The sequence below is a fragment of the Camarhynchus parvulus genome, chromosome 3, assembly GCF_901933205.1.
Source record: "Camarhynchus parvulus chromosome 3, STF_HiC, whole genome shotgun sequence".
NCBI lineage: Eukaryota > Metazoa > Chordata > Aves > Passeriformes > Thraupidae > Camarhynchus > Camarhynchus parvulus.
Window position 1 is genome coordinate 41,592,691 of NC_044573.1, and position 22,346 is coordinate 41,615,036.

The window sequence follows — 22,346 nt, forward strand, 5'->3', positions numbered from 1 at the left end:
TAAGGGAGAAAAATAAATATAAAAGAAAATAGAAATAATAGTCTGCTATTTTAAAGCAGATATGTTATCCAGTATACTTTATGTAACAAAGATTCTGCTGCCAAATATTCCAGAAGATGATGGAGGAATATGCTTAATGGAAGTGTATGGAGTTGTCTTCAGAAGTGAGGATTTTTTCCTTTTCCTTTCAGATATAAGTCCAGAAAGAAGGTGTTTTTTGTAGTTTTAAGTATTGGATGACCCATAAGCTGATTATCATTATGCATTAGGTTAGTTGATATTTTTGGCTATTTATGTGGTTTATACTAATGTACTTATTTTCTATATAGCTCTTGGCTTTCAGGTGTCAGCTGATAGTGAACATGTTTGTGTTCAATGTAACTTTTCTTTCTGTCTTCAAGGTATCCCAGATAGATTCCATCTTTGAATGCTTATTAGAAGAGGAGGAGCAAATCCTGAAAGACATGCCTATTGAATCAATTGAGTGGGCCCAGATAGTTGTCAATGTGAACAACATCATTAAGGTACAGAACTGCCTTAACCAAGATGTTTGTGGGAAGATAAGCATCAGAGGGCACAGAACAAGGGAACAAGTTGAGTGCAGCTCATCCGAATTACTGACCTGTGAAGAAAAATGAATGTGCTTTTCACATGTCCAAATAAAGCAGGAAGGAAAAGACAGCCTTGGGCAGAATTAGGGATGTTCCCTTTCCTCCTGAGCCACTGTTAAAGATAATTTGAGAAGTTGCAGCTTTGTTGGAAGTTGTGAAGTCATGAATATGTAGCAAAGAGTGAAGAGCTTGTGTTTGAGCACTGAGGTTTCTTGCTCAGTCAATATGTCCCCTTCTGTCCAACTGAGAAAGTGGTGTAGAAATAATGTGGGTATTGAAGGAACATTTCAGAATTACAAAAGACAGCCTCTTCTGTGGTCTGTGTATACTGAGGTAAACTTTAAAATACTGACATCCTTACCTTTCAATAGGATATGCTACAAGCTGCCTGTCAGTATCGTCAGTCTAGAGCCTCTTTATATAAAACAGGAGAACTTCCAGAAAGAGAACCTGAATATATTCCATGGACAGGTGAGAAAATACTATTACAAGTTCATAAGTTTCAGAACACATGAATTTCTGTCTGGATTTTAAACTTTCTGTTAAAAGCTACTACAGTGTTATCAGTGAGAGTAAGTGAAAACGAAGTTTTCATTTGGGGAATGAAATGGGATGAATCAATGAACTCTTAGTTTGTCCAGTACTGATGATGCGTTTTTAAAACTTGCATTTCAGATTTGGGTATAAAACTCCAAATTTGGGAAAGAAAACTAGTTTTAGAATTTTTATAGATTTTTTTAATGCGTTGCTTCTGGTTGGCAGATCTGCGGGATACATAACATTAAAATAAATCATAAAATGTGATCCATAGCTGTTTTAAAAGGACTGAAGATACTCTGCTTGCAGAAATGTTGTTTTGTTTGGTGATTTAATATTGTGTAAAGCTATCAGAACAAATGTTCTCAGAAGCAGGCACTTTCCAATTGATGCTTGAGCTTCCTTGTAGCTTCTCCATGTAAAACACTTTTGTTTAGTGCTTCTAAGACAGAAGTCTTGAAATCCTTATTCCTCCTCGCAAAAGCAAGACCCATGCAAACTCTTTTGATCCTGTGTTTTGATGACAAAGCATTTAAATCAGGTTAACAGAAGTTGCCATTTCCTTGTGTGTATTCTCTTACTTTGCTTAGAAATAGTGCAAGTAATTATTTTCTTCTGAAAAAAGAGCTGATATTGGTAGCTGGTAGCATGAATCTGCATAGTTCAGGCTTTTAGTTGGGCTCAGTTTGATATGTAGAAGTAGATGGGAGCAGTTGTTTATTGCTGGGGGTGAAATGATGGTGGTATTACTTTGATTTATTGGCTTTTTTTCCTTGTTTTTTTTTTATTATGCTTAGTAATGTTTTTCTTTCACTTTGCCACATATTGCTGTGGTGATTGGATTATTGCTTTAATGTTCCCTGTGTTGTTTTCCCCAGCCTCCAGCAGCCTCCGCGCGGCTATAGCACGGCAGCACGGCACCATCCTGAAGGTGGTGTATCCCCAGGTGGACAGCAACCTCCGCAGCGTGCTGGCCGAGCAGCTGGTGGCACTGCTGGATTGCTTCCTGGATGGCTACGTGGCTCAGCTGAAGTCCGTGGACCGCCTGGCTGACCAGGAGCGCTACAGCAGCGTGGAAATGGAATATGTCCAGAAGAGATCCGAGCTCTTGTCCCCTCTCCGTGAGTGCTCTCCGTGTTCTTTAACGCAAAGATTAAGTGGTCCATTCGATGAGGAGGTGGCATCTGTGTATGAGTTCTGCTTGCTTTACATACTTGCTTTCAGAGTACAAATGGCTGGTCTATGATTTAATGAGATAATTACAAAATAAAAGCAGATTACAAGTTAGCATCCAGGACCGCACTCCATGCCTGTACCTCTTGTTAAACATCTAGGTAGTTTATCTTGTGCTGCCTGGCTGAAAATAGCCCTGTTAATGGATTCTGAATGTTTATATTGTTGCAAGCTGAGGGTAACCTATATGCCTGAAAGCTTGTTTGGTGTTTATCAATTAATAGTTACTTTTTGAAGCCAAATAAGCCAAATTATTTAATTATCGTACCCATTGTTTACCGTGTTGCATGTGGTCAAGTCCTGAATGAGTAAGCCATAGAAAAGTTCCCTTTTGAAATGGCTATAAGTTGGTGTAGATGCATTTTAGTGGCTTTGGAAAGTTTAATTTCTTTTTTTGACTGAAGTAAATTATATAAGTAGAACAATCTAATGATAATTTTTGAGCATTCTTAGAAAAAACTCCTTTAAATTATCATTGCCTACATTCATGGGCTCTATTAGCTTATAAATGCATTTTATATCATTATGTTCAATCTAAGGTTCATATTTCCTTACAAACAGACCTAATTCTTCCGCTGACTCTTACATATTTAACTGAACAAAAAGGAAGATTCTAAGTAGTTTCTCTTCAATGCAAGCCCAATTATCCTTGTTTGTTCTGTTCATTTTTGAAAGCCTATGGCTGCTGCTTTGTTGCTTTGTGCATCTAAGTGGCTGTTATTGTAGATGTTAAGTCGCAGGTGGAATTGCCTCCCCCAGTGCAAATAGCAGATGATACTAGCTTCCAGAGGAAATAGAAGACTTGATGCCATTTAGTATTCCCTTTTTCCCTCTCATGCTGTGGGACAGAGGTGGTAGGTCTGTGAGTGCGGGTGTGCATGGGAGATTTATGCAGGAGGGGAATGTTCCTTTGGGAATGTGAGTATCTCCTCGATAGCAACACTTGAAACTTGTTTCATTTTTCTGGTCTCAGACAAAGGTGAGCTCGTTTGATAAAACTTTTTTCTTGGTTACTTAGTTTCCCTGGGACAGTACCAGTTGGCAGCTGCTTTAGCAGAGAAGTACTGCGACTTTGATATCCTGGTGCAAATGTGTGAGCAGACAGACAACCAGGCCAGATTACAACGCTACATGACTCAATTTGCAGATCAGGCAAGTCTCTTCTATTTCCTTTAGGCAGTGTTTTATAATAAGTTTGCACCTGAAATGTTGCAAAATTTATTATTTCTTTCTGGGGCTTCTTTTCCTGTTTTTTTTAATGCTTATGTAATTATGTATACATGCAGGGGTAATGTGGAAAATTGAAGTCGATATTCACTGTAAAATATTCAGTGGAGTATTTTACATTGGGAAGGCAAAGCTAGCCAGCAGAAATAAAGATACTGCCTGTATGGGCAGTGCCTTTTCATGGGACCTTTTTGTGCCCCAGACATGTTTTCTCACTCTTAACATTTTGTGATTTCTTCACTCAGGTGCTGTTGTCATTACACTGTTGTTTTATTAAACTAACATAATACAAAATGGAGGATAATTTCCAAAAGAGATGAAATTGTTAAATGTATACATAGAAAAGTAATTAATGTGTTAATATAAGGGCAGTTAGGAAGAGTAGGAAGGTAGGGCTGTTGCTTTGGGGTTTTTTGCATTGTCCTGCTATGTATTTGTTGGATGGTTTTTCCACTGTCTGTTAAGATCTAGTGTAAAAATTAAGTGTGCTGAAATATTAGAAAGCTTAAGGAAAAGGTGGTAGAGATTACTTGAAATGTGTGGGACTGGAACAGAAAGGTGTTAATTTGAGAATTGGTGAGATGAGTTTGTTTAGCTTTCCACAACTATTGGGGAAAGAGAAATCCTGTAGTCCACATGTTTCCTAGTAAAGAGAGTGCATAAAGATTGTTTAAATAACAAGAAACAGAAGTGTCAGTAATAGACAGAAATTATAGCAAATTTTTAAAATAGTGCATCTTAAAATACTCAGCCTGACTGTCAAACCAGATAAATTAGCTTTTTTTTCCCTCTTCATATGCTTTATTTTAAAGGGGAAACATTAAACTTCTGGAAAAGAAATTACTGTGGCAAATGTAGAGATGAATAGATAAATATAATGGATAGACTATCAGATTGATGGCTTCTTCAGACTTCATTTTTAAAGTGTTAATGCAATTAAAATTTAGCATTACTCTAATATTGTCCTGAAAATACTAAATTAAATCTTGAACAGAAGTCCTGATTAGTTATTTCACATTCAAGTTTTTGAGGATAAAATGGGATGGTTTTTCTTTTAAAAAAAGAAAGGATTTTTTTAAACAATGCCTGAGAGAAGGAAGGTTACAGGTTAATTTGTAGGTAGGAGGGAATGTTTCAAAAACAGTGACAGCTGAAGTAAACTTGTTTACGAAAGGAAATAGTAAGTATGGAGTTTCAAAGGAGGCAAAGAAACAGGTCTGAAAATGAGACAAGAAGAATTGTGATTGATGTGATTCCTGTTCATATGTATTAACATGAAGAATTTACTTTTGGCACTTCCATCACTTTAATTGAAGGATTCTGTGTTTATCAGCATCTGTTGCAGAGAGCTCATGAATGCTTTAAACACCTTCTATCAGGACTCTTAGGGGGATTTTTATCAACACTGTAATTTCTGTCGTGTGTATGTATGTGTGTGTCTGGCTTTGTCAAGCAGGTTCTTACTATTTTCTTCCTAATTGTATTTTATAAAGCACTTAGAAGGCAAGCCAGATACTGAAATGTAACTTTTAAACTTTGTTCATATTTCTGTTGTGTTCAGAACTTCTCAGATTTCCTGTTCCGCTGGTATCTGGAAAAAGGAAAGCGAGGAAAGCTGTTATCTCAGCCTATTGCTCAGCATGGACAGCTGGCCAGTTTCTTGCAAGCACATGAACATTTGAGCTGGTTACATGACATCAACAGCCAGGATTTGCAAAAGGTGGGGTTTCTTAAATACAGCCAAATGGAAATACCACATGTTGAACAGGTCAGGTACATATTCAAGTAGATAATTTACTGAGTTATGACTCTTCCCCATCAAAAGGCAGCTTGTCCAGGTGAGTTAGGAGAAAGATGGCAGATAATTAATTTGGTACTTTTGGAGTACCAAAAGCCTCCCTTCAGGCACCATCTGGTATCTCTTGTAAACCACTGCACCATGTAATGGAAATTAGGGCTGCTTTTCATTCCTGGCTGGTGGCTAGTACTTCTTGCTGAGGAAGTTTGGTTTGGCTACACAATCACGACTTTGATGGAATTGGGGAGTTATAGGGAATATCAATAGCATTATAATATTATCCAGCCAGGGAAAAACTGAAACTTCTCTTTCAAGACTAACATCTTAAAGCTAAGGAATTTGGAGGTACCATGAAAGTAAAAAAGCTATTGGTAACTTTAATCACTTACATTCCTAGTTTAAAGTATTTTTAATAGCAAATGTGGATGTGGATAGATTAATGTGACATTGGTTTTAAACATGATCATTTGTTGCCTTCTGGGCTTTCAATTTACATCACCTCTTCTTGCTGGTCAGTCTTTCCATCATTCTGCTAGACTTAAAAATGCATTTCATTTAACAGTTAAAAGTATTTCAAATCAAAAATGGATTCTTTCAATCCACATGCACGTTTGTTAAGCATGAAAGCCATGCAAACATTTATCCTACTGCAAATTCTAGGTTCATGATGCTGTATCCCTCTTATACAAACAAAAAAGTCCCACCCACCAACCCCAACCAAAACAAATAAAAACCACTCTGAGAGTATTGTAATATTCCATTTGTGTCAATTGAGGTTTTCTGTGTCATGGCAAAGCACTTTGAGAGGGGTTAAGGATTCTAAAATATACATTTAATTCCGTGTAGATGGTTTATTTCTGAGTAAGTGCTCAAAACTGTTCCTTTGTCTGATAAATTCTTGCTTCTGTATTTGGTTACTGCAGAAGTTATACACAATTCTGGTTTTTAAAATTCTCATATAACAGGTAAAGCAATCTGCATGAAAAAGTGTTCTGTCAAAACATATTTGCCTGGCTTTTATTGCAAAGTATTGAATTAGATCCTAAAGATACAATGTGTGAAGTTGCAATTTGTCCTTTGAGAATGCAGTAGGGTTTTTTAATTAGTGATGAAAAGATTTTTTGAATGTTTTGTTGAAAGAGAGAGCATCTTCTTGAAGAGTGTAATGCAGAGTTTCACTGTGCAAATTGTACAACTTTTAAAATTAAAGGTTGTAGTATTACAAACAATAAATAGCTGTGAGACTTCTGTTCAGATAAAATTCTTATCTGTTAAACTTCTGATCCTAATTTACAAAACTGATTTCTATCATCTGTATTTATTTTAGGCTCACAGAACGTTGCAGACTTTAGCAAATATGGAGACACGGTATTTTGCAAAGAAGAAAACACTTCTTGGCTTGAGCAAATTAGCTGCACTGGCATCAGACTTCTCAGAAGACATACTACAAGAGAAAATAGAAGGTAAGAAATAAAAACAGGACAAAGTGAAGAAAAGACTTACTAAATCACTGAATCCCATTAATTTTGGAGATTGTTGATCTTTATGTTGAAGGTGGTGACTTAATGTGGTAAGGATAAATGGGCTGATGGTTTTGCTCATTTTAGGAAGCACAAGAAAGACAGCGTGAGACTCTAATCTCAGTGTTCACTTTCATCTGTGAGGACTAGGAGCATGGCAAATCTGTACCTTTCCACTTTTTCTACTAACATGTATAATATTGGCAAAAATAACAAGCTGCACCTGTGCTTTGAGAAGTGGCTGAAAGTTGTCAGCCATTCACATTGAATGTATATTAATGAATCTGCATTTTATATTTCAGATGCAAGGTAAAAATTAATTTCTTAGAGCCCATTTATAGAATGGCTTTCACTTTTGAATTCTTCTCAAGTCCTGAAGCTCTTAGGCTATACAAGGAAATCCTGTAACTGTGCTGTAGTGCAGCAATGCAGTTGCAAATATATACAGTTGTGATCAAGAAGTGCTTTCTCAGGATTTTGCTCTCTATCTAGGAAGGTTACCATGACAGTGTTTCGCTGTACTCTCTCTGAAGTTATGTGAATGGGAGAAGTACAAATATCTATCCTGCTTCATTACCAAGTGCAATGGTTCCACTGCTCTGCCATTCCTATCCCTTTGGAAAATACTGTTTGTGCGGCACATGTGCTGTGAGTTTGAGAAAAAGCAATTTTGCAGTACTGGTTAAAGGATTCTGGCCACCAGGGGGAGGCTTTGGAATATGACTCAGGGTTGCTGTTCAAGCTTACTTCTGTTTATCTGCGTATTTATCCATCTATGTAATGAATAGTTCTTAAATCCTGTAAAAAAAGCCTGGTAATAATTAGGTTAACTAAGTAGGCTTTAAAAATTATTTTTAGCTCATAATAATAATATATTATCTGCCTTTTAAGTTGTATAGCATTACATGAAATCTTGAAGTTTAAATCTGTTTTTTATCTCTGTGAAAATGACTGTGCTGATGTGAAGAATCTCACCTTTAAATAGGAAAATTTAAAAATGACAAATGAGATAATCAAAGCTTTATTTCAGTGGACTAGAAGACTCTCAAAATTTGTTCTGGACTGCATTCTGCTACACATTTCTGTGTGGCACATGATGTAGTTATTAAAACTTAAACTCTTCATGTATCACTTTCCTGTTGATAAAGAAAGACTAATTATTTCTGCCACATTTTGCTTATTCCTCTAAACAGATAAAATGCTCCACAGAATTATTTTCCCTATTCTAACATGCAGTGAAAGTTATGGGAAGGGCAGGGTTCATATAGTGTGGTTGATATTATTCCATTTTGGATGTCTCAGACTAGCAAGTTTCTCGTCCTAAAGCAGCTCATACTGGCAAGTATAAAACAGTCAAAAATTGAACAGTTCATGAGATGGGACATGTCCATGGCACAGCTTCCTCAAGTTGCAACCAACTCATTTTCATGCACAGTGCAACAGCTTCCATTCAATCCTCTGTACTAATTTTGAAGTTTTGGGGCAAAATTAGAGTTATGCATTTTCATTACACTGGGAACATGACTGGAAAGTAAGAATTGGTTCCCTGGGAAGGCAGTATTGAAGTGGAAGTATTTCTGTGCTTTGGGAACATGGATGAGAGTCCAAAGGGAATGCTTCGTAACAAACGCTTGTAGGCTTGAATAATATTGTGGCTTGACAGTTGCTGTTGTGCCACAAAATTTATTATTACATTTTAGTAACATGAAACATTCATTTCCTTAAATGACTACAAGAAATATCAGAGCAGGAGCGCTTTTTGTTACATCAGGAGACACTTCCCGAACAACTCCTGGCAGAGAAGCAGTTGAACCTCAACGATATGCCAGTGCTGTCTGCATCTCAGCTCATTGAAGTAAGTGTCCCATGTTGTCTGCATTACACAGGTAAACTTCCAGTGTGTTTTCTGCCCCTTTGTGATGAAATAAAGGCAGCTGTGACCTTCTCATTTGTCCCTTATATTACTTGCTAAGCACCTGAAGATCTGATGTATGAATTAGTTTAACTTCACTTAGTTTCTACCAGCAAACATCAGAATGATGGGTTTAGTCCTAGTTTTTTCTGTTGAATGTGTGCTTTGGAGTGCTGCTGCAAGAAAAAGCAAATCAGATCAGTGCCAGAAGTTGATTTACTGGTCTAAACCAGTTTTTGGATGTGAGACAGTTTTTACCTTCCTTTACATTCTTGATAGAGCAGAACTTGGTAGGGCAGAATGAACAAACAATTCTACCTTAGTGGAGAAGGATGCTGCAAGTTAAAAAAAGGATGTACTAGAAGCAGGAAGAGGCTTTTGGTCACCTGTTGCAAAGAGGCACCAAAAGTCTTTTTACTTTTGTTTCTTATACAAAAATCCAACCCATCATGAAACAAAAATTAGAACTGTTCCAGTACTGGGATAAGTAATAGTGCTGACTCCTTTTTCACACTCTTTTCTGGGATCAGCCAGGAACCAGTAGCCTTACTGATTCTGCCTTGTTTGCCACATTTTTTTACCATCCAGTGATGCACACAAAAAATACTTCATGATTAACAACAATACATTGTAAAAGAAGTCACTTATATCTGGGTGTCAGTATTTCTGTATTTTTCTGTAATCCCGTGGAAAATCAAAAGCTAACATGTAAACAAGCTGCTTGTTTACATTCTCATCATTTTCTTAGAGCTGTGCCAATAGCAGACTGTGAAGTCCTTACCTGTGTCTTTAAGTAAGGCTATCTGTGGGATTAGGGAAGGGTAGGAAGTGTAAGTCAGGACTTGGCAAGTGCTGGCACCACAACAGTTTTCCTTCTGAATTCTCTCTTATTGTCAAACTAGTGTTAATACTTGCTACTTGCAATGCAAAAATGAAACTCAGAAAGTGTAAATTAAAAAAGTGTTAATGTTAATTTTTATTTGAAGTACTAATTTATAATTGGGTGATACGAAATACTGAGGGGAACTTGTTTTTAAGGAGTGAAAGGCAGCACATGTGCCGAAGTACTGCTTTGAGATTAATTACCAAAATAATTCTGAGAGCTTATTTGTGGAGCTGAGCTCTGCCTACAGTAGTCCAGGAATGTTACAGCCTTAAATGGCACTTAAATTTGAAACCCAGCAGCCTTGTATCCAGTATCATTTGTCCACAGGCCATTGTCACGTAGGTGGAATGCTGCTCTAAAACCTTAAGTATATTCCTTACTATAAAAATACTAGCGGTTGAATCAAGACATATTTTCATGAGAAGGTCATGTAAGTAGAAAATATGTGGTGGTCTTCCTACAGTGGGTTGTCCCTGATACCAGTTACATTAGTTTGTAGGCTAAAAATAATTCTCCGTGTTAATCTCTGATTTCATAGTTGTTCATATGTGATGAGAACAGAAGAGCCAATGAATATGACTTCAAGAAGGCACTTGATCTCCTGGAATATATTGATGAGGTAGGAAAACTTCTTGAAGGATTTCTAACCTAGAGACTTTTTTATTATTATTTAAGCTAGGGTGGTGCATCTGTAATTAATTAACATATTAGCTTAGTGTATGGTAATTAAGGCAACCCCTGATTTTTTTTTCAGTTTGTTTTTAAGTCGCTGGAGACATGATGCCAAATGTAGTTTGGATAATTTAAGAAAAATTACACTCTTCATCTTCACTGCCCATTTATAGTCTATAGTTTCTTTTTAGAGCCTTGCTTCCTTACAGGCTATCTCCAAACAGGACGAAGATGAACTTGTTTTCATAGTTTAGTTCTTGTGTCTTCCCTCTTGACAGTTTCACTGATTGTCATGAGGTACTGTGGGATAGTCACCACATTCTAGCACGTAAATAGCTTTGAACCACAGATTTGCCATATGCTTTTTTCCAATTGTATTTTTTTCCTTCTCAATTAAGTAAATGTTACTCTAAACCCATGCAATTTAATATGCGTGGGAAAAAAATTTTGAAAATTCCTAACAACTTGTGTAGAACCATTCAGCACAAATCAGAGGTGGTGGTTTCTGTGCAACGAAGAACCTGCCCTTTTCAAATTAAATGTATATCTTTGAAAACATTTACTAATATATTCATAAAACATATATGCTAATGTGGACACTAGTGCATGTTAGTTAGCTTGGCCATACCAAAAAAAGAGCTTTGACTCCACTCATCATTTAGCATGTGGTAAAATAAAATTTGCCTAGAATACAATGTTTTACAAATTGGTTTTATTGTGCCCTTTTGCAAGCTGTGTTAGTTGGTCGACAGCAATCAAGTGATGCTGTAGAAAGGCTGAATGAATCCATGATTTCATATGGAAACAAACAGTGTTTGGTGTTTCAAAAATCCAATCAGATCATCTGTTAAAACAGCAAATCATAAAAACTTCATTTGGTGATTGAAGAATCTAATTCATTGGTGCAATCTGTGTGACAGAGTGATTATTTCTTTGTAAAAAACCCCAGAATTTTAATATGCCTGTCTTTTCTCCTTACATGAATTGAAGGAAGAGGAAGTGGATGTAAATGATCTTAAACTTAAAATTCTCTGTAAGGCTCTCCAAAGAGATGGGTAAGTATAAATATAAGTTCCTGAGACACAACTCTTCTAGAATTATATTTTAGTGTACTGTTCTCTAATTCACAAAAAATACTTAATTTCACAGGATAAGGTTAATAAAGTATAATGTGTCTGATCAAAACATGTATTCTTATTTGTAAAGTGAAACCACAGCAAAAAAAAAATCTGCACTTTGTTGGTTTATCTCACTGGCAACCTACTGTGCAGTCCTGGCACCTGATGTAGAAATGAACCCATGCAGCTTTTGTTCTTGAACCCTTTCCTGAATTAAAAGAAGTGACCAACGCTGAACTTTTTTAACCTTTTTTTTTCCCTATGAAGCATCTCAAGTAGAAGATTTTTAATAAGATTACATAGGCAGAGGTCACTCCTGCAAGCTGTTATTTCACTTGGGTTTTACCATTGAGCCACACTGGCAATTTCATTACCTTTTTGAGTTAAAACTGCATTCTTGGCTGTAAGAGATCAAAGCCTAAATTGTGCTTAGAAGAGCCACTCTTGTGGATGTTCAAAACCAAATACAGGCAGAATCCAGTTGGTCACAGGGATCTTCTCATCAAACAGTGGTACTGTTCTTTCCCAGGTTAAATAACACAAATGGCATTTCCTCCCTTTCCTTTCCAACTCTCAGAAGTCTTCCCACTTTCCTAACTCCCACCTATGTTCCAAGAGGAAGCTAAGGAAGAAAAGATGAGGAGAGAGTATTCCAAATGCACTGTGCCATATGCAATTAAAAAGGAAATAAGCAACATTTGGATTCACACTTATGCATAGGATAGATTCCAAATGGCAGTGGTGTCTAGGAAATAATTCCTAATTGCATGGCTAAGTTATGTCCATATATAACACAAATCATAAGCAGAGAGAGGTTCCCACTATTCCAACTGTTTTCCGTTCCTGTAATTTTAAAGGCAGAAGAATTTAGAGCTCCTGCATAGCACCAGTCCAGTTAGTGGTTTATGATCTATCTACCCTGGACAAGCAGGGGGTTTTCAATGTGGTATTTTAACAGTTCAAGCATGTACAATGGTGGCAATATTTTGACCACTCTGGCAGCTAACCAGAGGCAATTTGAGATGCAGACTTTACACTGAATAGTGGGTAGAAAACTTGATGTCCCAGCTGAGTTTCCAGTCCAGCAAGGCTCACAAAGGCTTACAGAGAGGTGATGTTAACTTTCATCTGTGTACAAAAGTAAACATTCGAGATGTGACAGTTCCTGCTTTTGAGGATGTCCTGTGGTTTCTAACTTGAGGGCTACAGATGGTGAGAAGGTTCTTGGGTGGGATGGAGAGCCTTGCTGAATGGGCTCCTGATGCTCTCCTTGTGTCCTCACTGTCCTCCTCTGTGCCCAAGGGGAGAAAATCCCCCTTCCCTCCTTCCTTTCCTCACATTCTTCCCAGTGGAATTAAAGATGTAATCCTAGACATTTTGGAGCTGAAGAGACATCCAGGGTAAAACCAGTGAAGTACAGAGGATTTGTCAATAATAGCTTCTGGATCCAGGTTCAGATCTGTTACAAGCACGTCCCACAGGCCTGTGGTAGTTTAGGGAGTGATATGAGAACCAGTTTTGTCTGACAGCTTAACACGTGGAACAGGAAATTTTAACAACTGAAAGGTTAGAATCACAGCAAAACAAGTTAGGTTGGTGTTGAATTTAAACTGGAGCATAAAAAGCTCTGCAAGGATGAAAAATTATCATTTAAAACAATCTTCCTCTTAGAAAAATCTGTTTGGGATTTTTTTTTATCACAAATGAGATTGGTATTCATGAGTCTTTATGTTTAATCACAGAGTAGATAAACTATTTGTTTTGTGATTGCGTGTGTTGTTACAGGCCTGTAACTTAGGTCTTGCAATTTTTTCCCCATTTATTTTCTCAGTGTTTTGATATTTGTTTTGTTTTGGTTTTTTCCACGTTAGAGAATTGCTTCTTTTGTTTTATTCTGCCAGAAGAAAAAATCTACATTTTCATCACCTCAATTGTAAAATATAATTGCTGACAATAGGTAGTTCTTATCTCAATGGATAATACTTTTATGTTATCAAAGAAATAATGTCGTTTTGTTATGATTTTTAATGGTTTAAAAATGGGAAACATCTCTGTTCTCCTCCTAACTGGACTACATTATGTATGTATGTATACATATATGTAGAGCAGTTTTGTTCTTGTTTTACTGGAATAATGACTAATTAACACAAGGTAGGAAAAAAACTCTTGCTTTGATCTATAACCAAGCACATAATGCTTCCATATGGACATGTAGTAATCACCTTTGATAATTTATCTAATTTTCCTGTGGTTTGTTTTTTTTCTTGTTAGTGTTCCTATTATTTTGTCTGTGTAATTCTTTCCCAAAATTATTCTTTGACTTGCAGATGGTACTGTCCAGATGGTAGAGATGATCCAATTGAAGCATCTAAAGATAGTATATTTGTGAAAATACTACAAAAGCTGTTGAAAGAAGGTAAAGTGTACTTAAATATAATTGAATGAAACTGTTGTTTCAAAAGCTGCTTAAGATCAATATGTAAAAAGTAGCATTATTAAATTCTCAGAGTAATAAAAAATTCATTCCACTAGGCAGTTAAAATCATTTGGAGCTAATTCTATCTCTGTAAACTGTTCAGGGAGATAAGAGATGAGCAGTTTTCTTGGTTGTAATCTTAGTATCTTTAAGTTGTTTTCTCAGTAGAGCACTGAACATATTTTTAGCATTTGCTTGCTGTACAGTAAAGTAGGTCTTCTGGGGGTAAATACGTCTCTTCTGTAAGATACAGGATAGTAACTAATTGACTGTCACTCAGTAGAACTTAATCTTTTTTTTTTTGCTTTTGTTTTTTCTCTCCAAAAGCCAAAGCAAAAAAAAAAAAAAAACCCAAAACATCTCCCATTCTCCACTTAAAGCTGACTATAGGAAGTTATGGCCATGGAATTTACAGCTGGAGGAGAGAGGGAGAGAAGGGAAGCAGCTGGGAGTCAAAGCCTGTTTCAAATATTACTGCTTAGGAACTTTTTGCAGATCACATAAGGCTTCATGTGAAAAACACAAAACTCAAGTACTTCAGAAAAGTTCCAGTTTTGTGTGTTCAATCCTGTCAATTCCCTTGCATTTTTTAAGACTTGCACACCCTATGCTGGAACTGTTGCAACTGATACATAGTTATTGTATGACTGAGCTTTCTTTTCTCTTGCCTTTCTTTTATTTTTTATTTATTTTTATTTTGATGAAGTACTATGTAAAGACTTGGATTTATTGTTTAATCATTGAATTACTGAACTCTGGATTTCAAAAAAAAATTAACTCTGTTTTACAGGCTACTTAAGCTTCATTGTATTTTTTGATGTGTGTAATAGAATCAGAGCTTCCCAATTCCAGAAGAGTAATTTAGCTGTGAGGCAGGCAGAGTGTTTGCTTAAAAATGATATTAACTGCTAATGCAAAGTACTTTTCAGTGTTATAATAAATTGTTTTGTTTTGTAGGAGTTCAGTTAAGTGAGTATTTACCAGAGGTTAAGGACTTGCTTCAAGCAAATGAACTCGGCAACTTGAAATACAGCTCTTACTTTGAATTTGTGTTAAAAGCAAACTATGAACTCTACGTTCAGGGACAAGTGTGATTCTCACTGGGATTTTAAAATATTTTTTCTAAAGGACTCTTGAATTCATGTTTACTTTTTTATATTGTTTGGTTTTTTGCTAAAGCTTTGTGATGAAGTCTGTATGAGTAATAATACTTGGTCTTAAATGTATCCACATTGATGCTTTAGTCAGGGAATGCAGAGTTGTGTTTTCAGGAGAAATAAAAATAAAGTTTTCATTTTCTGTGCCTTTCATAAAATTGCTGGTTTGTTCTTTATCTTGATTAGAATGTGTCCTGTCTGAGACTAAAGGATACATACAGGGTGAAAATCACACACAGGGTGAAAATCAGACCCACTGCAGAGGGTGGGAAACTTGTGTTGTCACTGCTGGGGCTGTGATTTCAGTTCAGAGAAAATAGTGAACACATTAATGCTGGGTGGCTGCGTACATTACTTGAGGAACAACAGGTTATTCTATCAGATAACTCCACTCTATCTTTTTACAACATTTCTTTCCTAGTAGAAACTAAGTAATTTCAGTTTTGCATGTTTGTTATTTGCACAAAAAGGATAACTGGCTTGTCACTGATCACTCAGCTTGTCTGTGACAGAAAGGAATAAAGTGCAGCTCTCATTCAAAGCCTTCTGGTCCAGTAAAGACTCCATTCTTTCAGTTCATATCTGTTAAATTAAACTTTTTCCAAACATTTTAGTATTGTGTCCATTTAACTTCCCTTTAAGCTATTTCTAGCATACATGTAAAATGGGATTAGCAGCTTACCATGCAGTCATTCACAGCAACTGCTTGTGCCTAGGCTCAGAAGAAACCTCGAAAGCATTTATGAAAGTGTGGGAGTACAACATGATCTTACTTACTCCCATGCCTTAGTCTCTACTGGTAGGCACTACTAATTTCCTTTTTTCCCTTTTAACCCCACTGCCCCAGTTAGTTATCTCTGACATGGGAATAATTTAGAAAAAAACCGAATTTGTCAATTATTCTGATTAACAGCAGAATTTGGTTTTTCAATAAAAGTTACTGCAATCCGATGTGTTGCGCCTTTCTTTTTGCATGTAGCTCAAGAGCCAGAAACTGCAGAGCAACTTGCACGCCCTTATGTTTTACTTGTCTGGCTCCATGCCTGCTGCAACAACTTGATCTAACAGCTGAGAAGGTCAGAAGTTAAATTGGTTGAAGAGAATCCAGTTTCTCGTTTTAAAAGCACAGCTCCCCTTCCGTGGCTTCCCCTCCTCCCTGTACTAATACAGTAAGCAGGGCTGAGAGTCTGAACATGTTTGGAAGAATAGATTTATGTAGAGAGGTTCAAACTAATATGGGAAAGAAATGCACGAGCAGTCATCTTCTAAGATTGTTCTGAGCAGCGAACTTTGCTCTTCTGCAGTCTTGCATGGCTGGGAAGTGTGAGTCTAACTCCCAGCTCCGGCTTCAAAGGAGTCTCTCGTTGAAAGCCTTGGAGGAATTCCACGTGTTCGCCTGAATGTCACTTTGAGGGCGGTCTCACATCGATAAACTTAGCACGGTTTTGGGAGAAAGGGACTAATGGAAGAAGTGATTGCTTGCCCCTGCCAAAATATGTTCTGCCTTAACTTTTCCTAGACTCCTGAATTTTGCTTGAAGAGCAATCTCTTTGACTGTCCACCATATATCACTTTGGGGATATCTCATATCTTCCTAGACTGTTGGCCAGAGCTCTGTGTTCTGTCAGGAGTGGCAGGGCAAGCCCTGGAAAGCTTTCTCCAGGTGCAAGCAGTTCTAATCACCCTTATCCATTGTTTCAAAGTGCCTGGATTCCCTGCTGGATCATGTTTATCATGGTTGGTGTAAAAGTATTATCCAGGTTTTTGGGAAAGGATGAGCTGTGTAGGGTTTTCAACTGTTTTACTCTACTGCTGGGTTGGGAGGCACTTGGCGTTTATACAACAGCTTTCCATCTGACTATTGCCAAAACAGAAGGCTACTTACAATGAGTTTACTTAAACAAAGCCTCATTAAAATAACTTCCATGTCTAAACAGATGTTTAATGTTCTTGTACTAGTAATGTTGAACTGGTTCTCTATTCTGTTGGAAAGTTTGAAGAGTCTGGGACTCAGGGTTATTCCTCCTCTCTGTCCTCTGCTTCATTATGTAATAAACTGTGCTGGTGCAGAACTCGTGTCTCAGATTACTGCTCCAGGAGGATGCCTTCATTTACCACTGCATATGGAAGGTGGCAAATGCCACAGCTCTAGCTTGTTTCTAAGTGTAACAAAAACAAACTTGTGACAAAAAGATGAGGGTTAAAACTGCCCGAGGGGGGATGGATAGCTCCTCTTGAATAAGGATATACGTTGTTTCTTGAATAGCTATTTTCTCAGTAATGGAGAGCATGCAAGGTACGGGAGGTACATATTTGTATCCTTTGTTGTCACCAGAGCAGCAGGAAAGTTTTTCAGTTGTCATTTGTGATCAGTTTCAGAACATATGCATGGTGGATAGTGAGTTCTTTGTGCCCTGTGCTGGAAACTAACTCCAACTTGAGACAAAAACCACATTCATTTAGTGAATCCAGATAAACATCAGATCTACCTGCAGAAAATTATATTTAACTTAGAAGTGGGAGAATTTAACATTGCCATTTGGATACTTTGCTGTAAACTAGATTGGGGTAGAGAGAAAATAAAAGGGAACAGGAGGGATAGAGTGGGTTTATGCTTGCATCATGTTTCATTGCAGGATTAAGGATGTTTATCTTTCAGCAGCGTTCGAGTTTCTGTTACTTGATTTCTGATTCAACACAACCAGCCGTATTTTGGAAACCACAATGAAGCACTACAGTTCTGTAAATAGATTTGGTGGTTGTGATGCCTTTAAGTGCTCTCAGGCTTCCGATTTTTGTACTATGCCAGTTGTTGATGACAGAACTGAAGAATAACACAAGTTGAGGAACAGAGCGAGAGAAGAACACATTTGAATAACAACTTGACAGGAATTCAAAATCTATAGCAGAAGGAATTAAATGGCTGCCAGAGGTAAAGAAGAATGCTGTCAACCTGGAGGATGCAGAAATTAAACAGAGGAGAAGAAAAGTTGTCTGCTTCTCTGTTGAGCTGTCTGCTCTGCCTTGCAGTGGAGGAAATCACCTGCAGAAATAGCTTCACTCGCAGGAGACTCGTCACAGCACAGTGCTTCTAGCCTACTATTCCTCTTCCTTCTTGCCTGACTCCCCAAATTTTCGAAGGATTTACACTTGACTGTGTCTTCTGAGAGGATCATGAAGGTTGATTTGCATCAACATGGTGTCAGGGCTGCAAATCTGATTGCATTACTGCCTCTTCTCTCCGTTGGAAACCAAGTATCTGTAAAATCTTCCAAGTGTCCCAGATGGAATCCCTGCCTAAATACCCATAGCTGAAGGAGATGAACTGTTCCTTTTCACTTGCATAGTACTTTCAGCTCGTCAGAGATGACTTGCCTGTGAGACCACACTCCTTTTGGAAAGGGTGAGCCACAGGGATGGCTGAAGGGCTTCTGTGTTGCCTGGCCGAGCTCAGTGGCCAGCAATGGGCACTCGTAATGGCACCAGCATTCACCACTACGTCAGGCTTCTGGGATCAGACCAGGATTAATCCTTTACCGGGCTTCTCTTCAGGCATTTGTCTGACAGATGTTATCCTGTGCATTTATTTTCCATTTTTAAATCACAGCAAGGAAACCATGCACGGCTTTAACTTCATGTGTAAAGTTGTGGGTTTTGCATGGGCTGTCGCCGTGTGCCCTGCAAACTAGGGATCCACCTTGTCACTTCACTTCTCTCCCAGCTCCCTTTCTTCCTCTGGGCTCACCTACAGCTCTGGGAAAGACCCGGGAGGGACGCGTTTCCCTTCGCAGCCCCAAGCCGTGGCACGTGGTGGCCGCGGAGCCGATGCCCGCTCGCCTCCGGCCCCGCTGAGCCCCGCGGCGCTCCCGGCCGCCCCCACCTGCTTTGCCCTTAACGGGGCCGGTGCTGCCGGGGGATTATTTCGGCCCCGGCCGCGGGCGGTGGCGGGGGGGGCTCGGCAGACGCGCCTTATACGGCCGGGCCCGGCTTACCTGGGCCGGGGCCAGGAGCGCCTTCTTTGGGCACCGCCGGGCCGGGGCCGCGCCGGGCCCGACACCAAATATGGGGACGGCCGGGGCCGCATTCCTGGGGGCCGGTCGCTGCCGCCGCCCGCCGTGATAAAAGGCTCGGCGGCGGCCGCGGCGGCCACGAGTGACCCGGCGAGGAGCGGGAGCCTCTCTCTCTGCCCGACGCGCGGAGCCCGCAGCCAGCCCAGGTAAGCCCCGGCCCCGCCGCCACCGCCCGCGGCTGCCGGCCGGCCGTGAGGCTCAGCCCCGCTGCCCTGTATCCCCGCAGACACAGCCGACACCATGTGTGACGAGGACGAGACCACCGCGCTCGTGTGCGACAACGGCTCCGGCCTGGTGAAGGCTGGCTTCGCCGGGGACGATGCCCCCAGGGCCGTGTTCCCCTCCATCGTTGGCCGCCCCCGCCACCAGGTACGGCGCACTCCCCCTCCGAGCCTCCCCGCACGCCCTGCCACAGCCGTGGCTGCGGATCCCTGCTGCCTTCCAGCCCTCGGCATCCTCCTGTCCTGCTGGGGAGCCCCGTGCTGCTGCCCGTGGAGAGGTTGCTGAGTCCCCGCTTTCCTCCCCTGCAGGGCGTCATGGTGGGTATGGGTCAGAAGGACTCCTACGTAGGAGATGAAGCCCAGAGCAAGAGAGGTATCCTGACCCTGAAATACCCCATTGAACATGGCATCATCACAAACTGGGACGACATGGAGAAGATCTGGCACCACACCTTCTACAATGAGCTGCGTGTTGCCCCAGAGGAGCACCCGACTCTGCTCACTGAGGCCCCCCTTAACCCCAAAGCCAACCGTGAAAAAATGACCCAAATCATGTTTGAGACCTTCAACGTCCCTGCCATGTATGTGGCCATCCAGGCTGTGCTGTCCCTGTATGCCTCTGGCCGTACCACTGGTGAGTGCAAAGTCCTGCTGGCTCCTCTTCCCTGAGCAGAGACGCCCAGGACTGGTCCCCTACCTCTGACAAGCACTCTGCCCCCCCAGGGCAGGACCCTCTGTGGCCACATCTCTCACACGGCTGCTTCTTGTCTCCACAGGTATCGTGCTGGACTCTGGTGATGGTGTGACACACAATGTCCCCATCTATGAAGGGTATGCCCTGCCCCACGCCATCATGCGCTTGGATCTGGCTGGCCGGGACCTCACGGATTACCTGATGAAGATCCTGACTGAGCGTGGCTATTCCTTTGTCACCACAGGTAAGCACCATTCCCTCCTCCAAAAAGATCCCTCCCATTTCCAACCCTCACACTTTTAGAGTTGCTCTCACCCCATTGCAAGCCCTGAAAACAGTCCCCGGGAGGAGCTTATGTGCGCTTGGGGGTGTGGAGTGCCAGCAGAGCTATGGAGGCAGCGCAAGTGCTCCCTGTTCCTCCTCTGCAAACACTGATGTCTTTGCTTCCCCCTGACAGCTGAACGTGAGATTGTCCGTGACATCAAGGAGAAGCTGTGCTATGTGGCTCTGGACTTCGAGAACGAGATGGCCACCGCTGCCTCTTCCTCCTCCCTGGAGAAGAGCTACGAGCTGCCTGACGGGCAGGTCATCACCATCGGCAATGAGCGTTTCCGCTGCCCAGAAACCCTCTTCCAGCCTTCCTTCATTGGTGCGTGCCCCCCTCCCTCTCTCTTCCCTTGGCAGCTCTCCCCTCTCTCCAGAGTCACCCCACTCTGTGAGGTGTCAGCTCTCGCTTTGCACTTAACCTGTGCCTGCCTGTTTCCTCCTGCTGCCCCCAGGTATGGAGTCTGCAGGTATCCATGAGACCACCTACAACAGCATCATGAAGTGTGACATTGACATCAGGAAGGACCTGTACGCCAACAACGTCATGTCTGGGGGTACCACCATGTACCCAGGTATTGCTGACCGTATGCAGAAGGAGATCACAGCCCTGGCCCCCAGCACGATGAAGATCAAGGTAAGGCTGGAGCACGCAGCTCCTGGGAGCAGCTGGATGGGGCTGTGCCCAGCCCCGTACCTGCCCCCTGCAGCAGAGTCCTGTGTACTGATCCCAGCTCTCTTGGTGTTTTCCAGATCATTGCCCCGCCTGAGCGTAAGTACTCTGTCTGGATCGGTGGCTCCATCCTGGCCTCCCTGTCCACCTTCCAGCAGATGTGGATCACAAAGCAGGAATACGATGAAGCTGGCCCATCCATTGTCCACCGTAAATGCTTCTAAACATGTTTACATGATCACTTTGCCAACCACGCTCAGGATGACAACCTTCAAGGTTGCAGGCGGCCGAGGGCCTGCAACAGCCATGTAACTTTCTATTTTGTAACAATTTCTGGTTACTGTTGCTGCAAAGCTCCATGTGACACAGTGTATGTAAAGTGTACATAAATTAATTTATTTTATCTCGTTTTGTTTGTTTTTAAAACCAATGCCCTGTGGAAGGAAACAAAAAACTTCAAGAAGCATTAAATCATCAGTCATTCTGTCACACCCCTAATGCTGTCGTTTGTCGTCTTTTGCTCGGGTTCTTCCATCACTTGTGGACTTGGCGTGGGGGCGGTGGGGCTGCAGTCCCCAGATTGGATGGGGACTGGGGAGGGGACAGGAGCCCAGCCAGAGGAGCCAGCTCTGTGACTCCTTGGGCTGCAGGCTGCTCGGTGGCACTGAGGGCAGTGCAGCGTCATGCTGCTGCCATGGGAGTGCCCGATGCTCTGCGGCGTGCCAGTCCCAGGCGGGAAAGGGTTACCTGGAGCCTTTGCTTGCAAAACATTTCTTTTGGCTCAGCCTGCCAAAAAAGTAGCCCTGGCATGCTCCCGAGGAAGGCAAGGCTGGTGCTGAGGGCAGGTGGCGGGTGCAGGTTAAATAAAGAGCTTTCCACTCCACTTATGGGAAGCCCACCTGCCGTGGTGCTGTCCCGGGGGGCTGGGGGCAGCCAGGGCCACTTCCTCACCCTGCCTGACACGCTTGCCCTTGCCAGTGGTCACGCACGGGGAGCTGCCTGCTGAGGAACCACCCCCTCCTCTGCCCCCTCGAACCACCCCTTCCCTTCCCGGGATCACGTCCTGCACTCAGGAACTCCCCAGGAGCCCGAAGGAAAACTCCAGGGGCTTCCCCTTGCCGAGGGCGTTTGCCTGCCTTATTTGCCGGTGAGGAGGCAGAGCAGAATGGAAGGAGGGAAAGATGCTCCTGGCCTGTGTCATTTCTCTCTTACTGGGG

The 22,346-nt window shown here is 41.1% G+C and overlaps 2 protein-coding genes across 2 annotated transcripts in view; both read left to right on the forward strand.

Moving 5' to 3' along the window:
• Positions 1–15,558, forward strand: part of NUP133 (nucleoporin 133) — a 31,127-nt gene extending 15,569 nt beyond the window's left edge. The window contains exons 16-26 of the mRNA XM_030945845.1: positions 402–524; positions 983–1,082; positions 2,027–2,269; positions 3,400–3,533; positions 5,170–5,328; positions 6,734–6,869; positions 8,663–8,781; positions 10,263–10,343; positions 11,387–11,451; positions 13,842–13,930; positions 14,948–15,558. Of these exons, the coding sequence (XP_030801705.1) occupies positions 402–524; positions 983–1,082; positions 2,027–2,269; positions 3,400–3,533; positions 5,170–5,328; positions 6,734–6,869; positions 8,663–8,781; positions 10,263–10,343; positions 11,387–11,451; positions 13,842–13,930; positions 14,948–15,084 (1,386 nt within the window). The 3' untranslated portion in view covers positions 15,085–15,558. The remainder of the gene's footprint in view (positions 1–401; positions 525–982; positions 1,083–2,026; positions 2,270–3,399; positions 3,534–5,169; positions 5,329–6,733; positions 6,870–8,662; positions 8,782–10,262; positions 10,344–11,386; positions 11,452–13,841; positions 13,931–14,947) is intronic.
• A 3,688-nt stretch (positions 15,559–19,246) lies between these two features.
• On the forward strand, positions 19,247–21,627 carry ACTA1 (actin alpha 1, skeletal muscle). The gene is made up of 7 exons (XM_030945540.1): positions 19,247–19,363; positions 19,444–19,586; positions 19,748–20,072; positions 20,215–20,376; positions 20,590–20,781; positions 20,912–21,093; positions 21,210–21,627. The coding sequence occupies exons 2-7, from the start codon at positions 19,458–19,460 to the stop codon at positions 21,351–21,353; spliced, it is 1,134 nt and encodes a 377-aa protein (XP_030801400.1). The 5' UTR covers positions 19,247–19,363; positions 19,444–19,457; the 3' UTR covers positions 21,354–21,627.
• Positions 21,628–22,346: the final 719 nt, after the last annotated feature.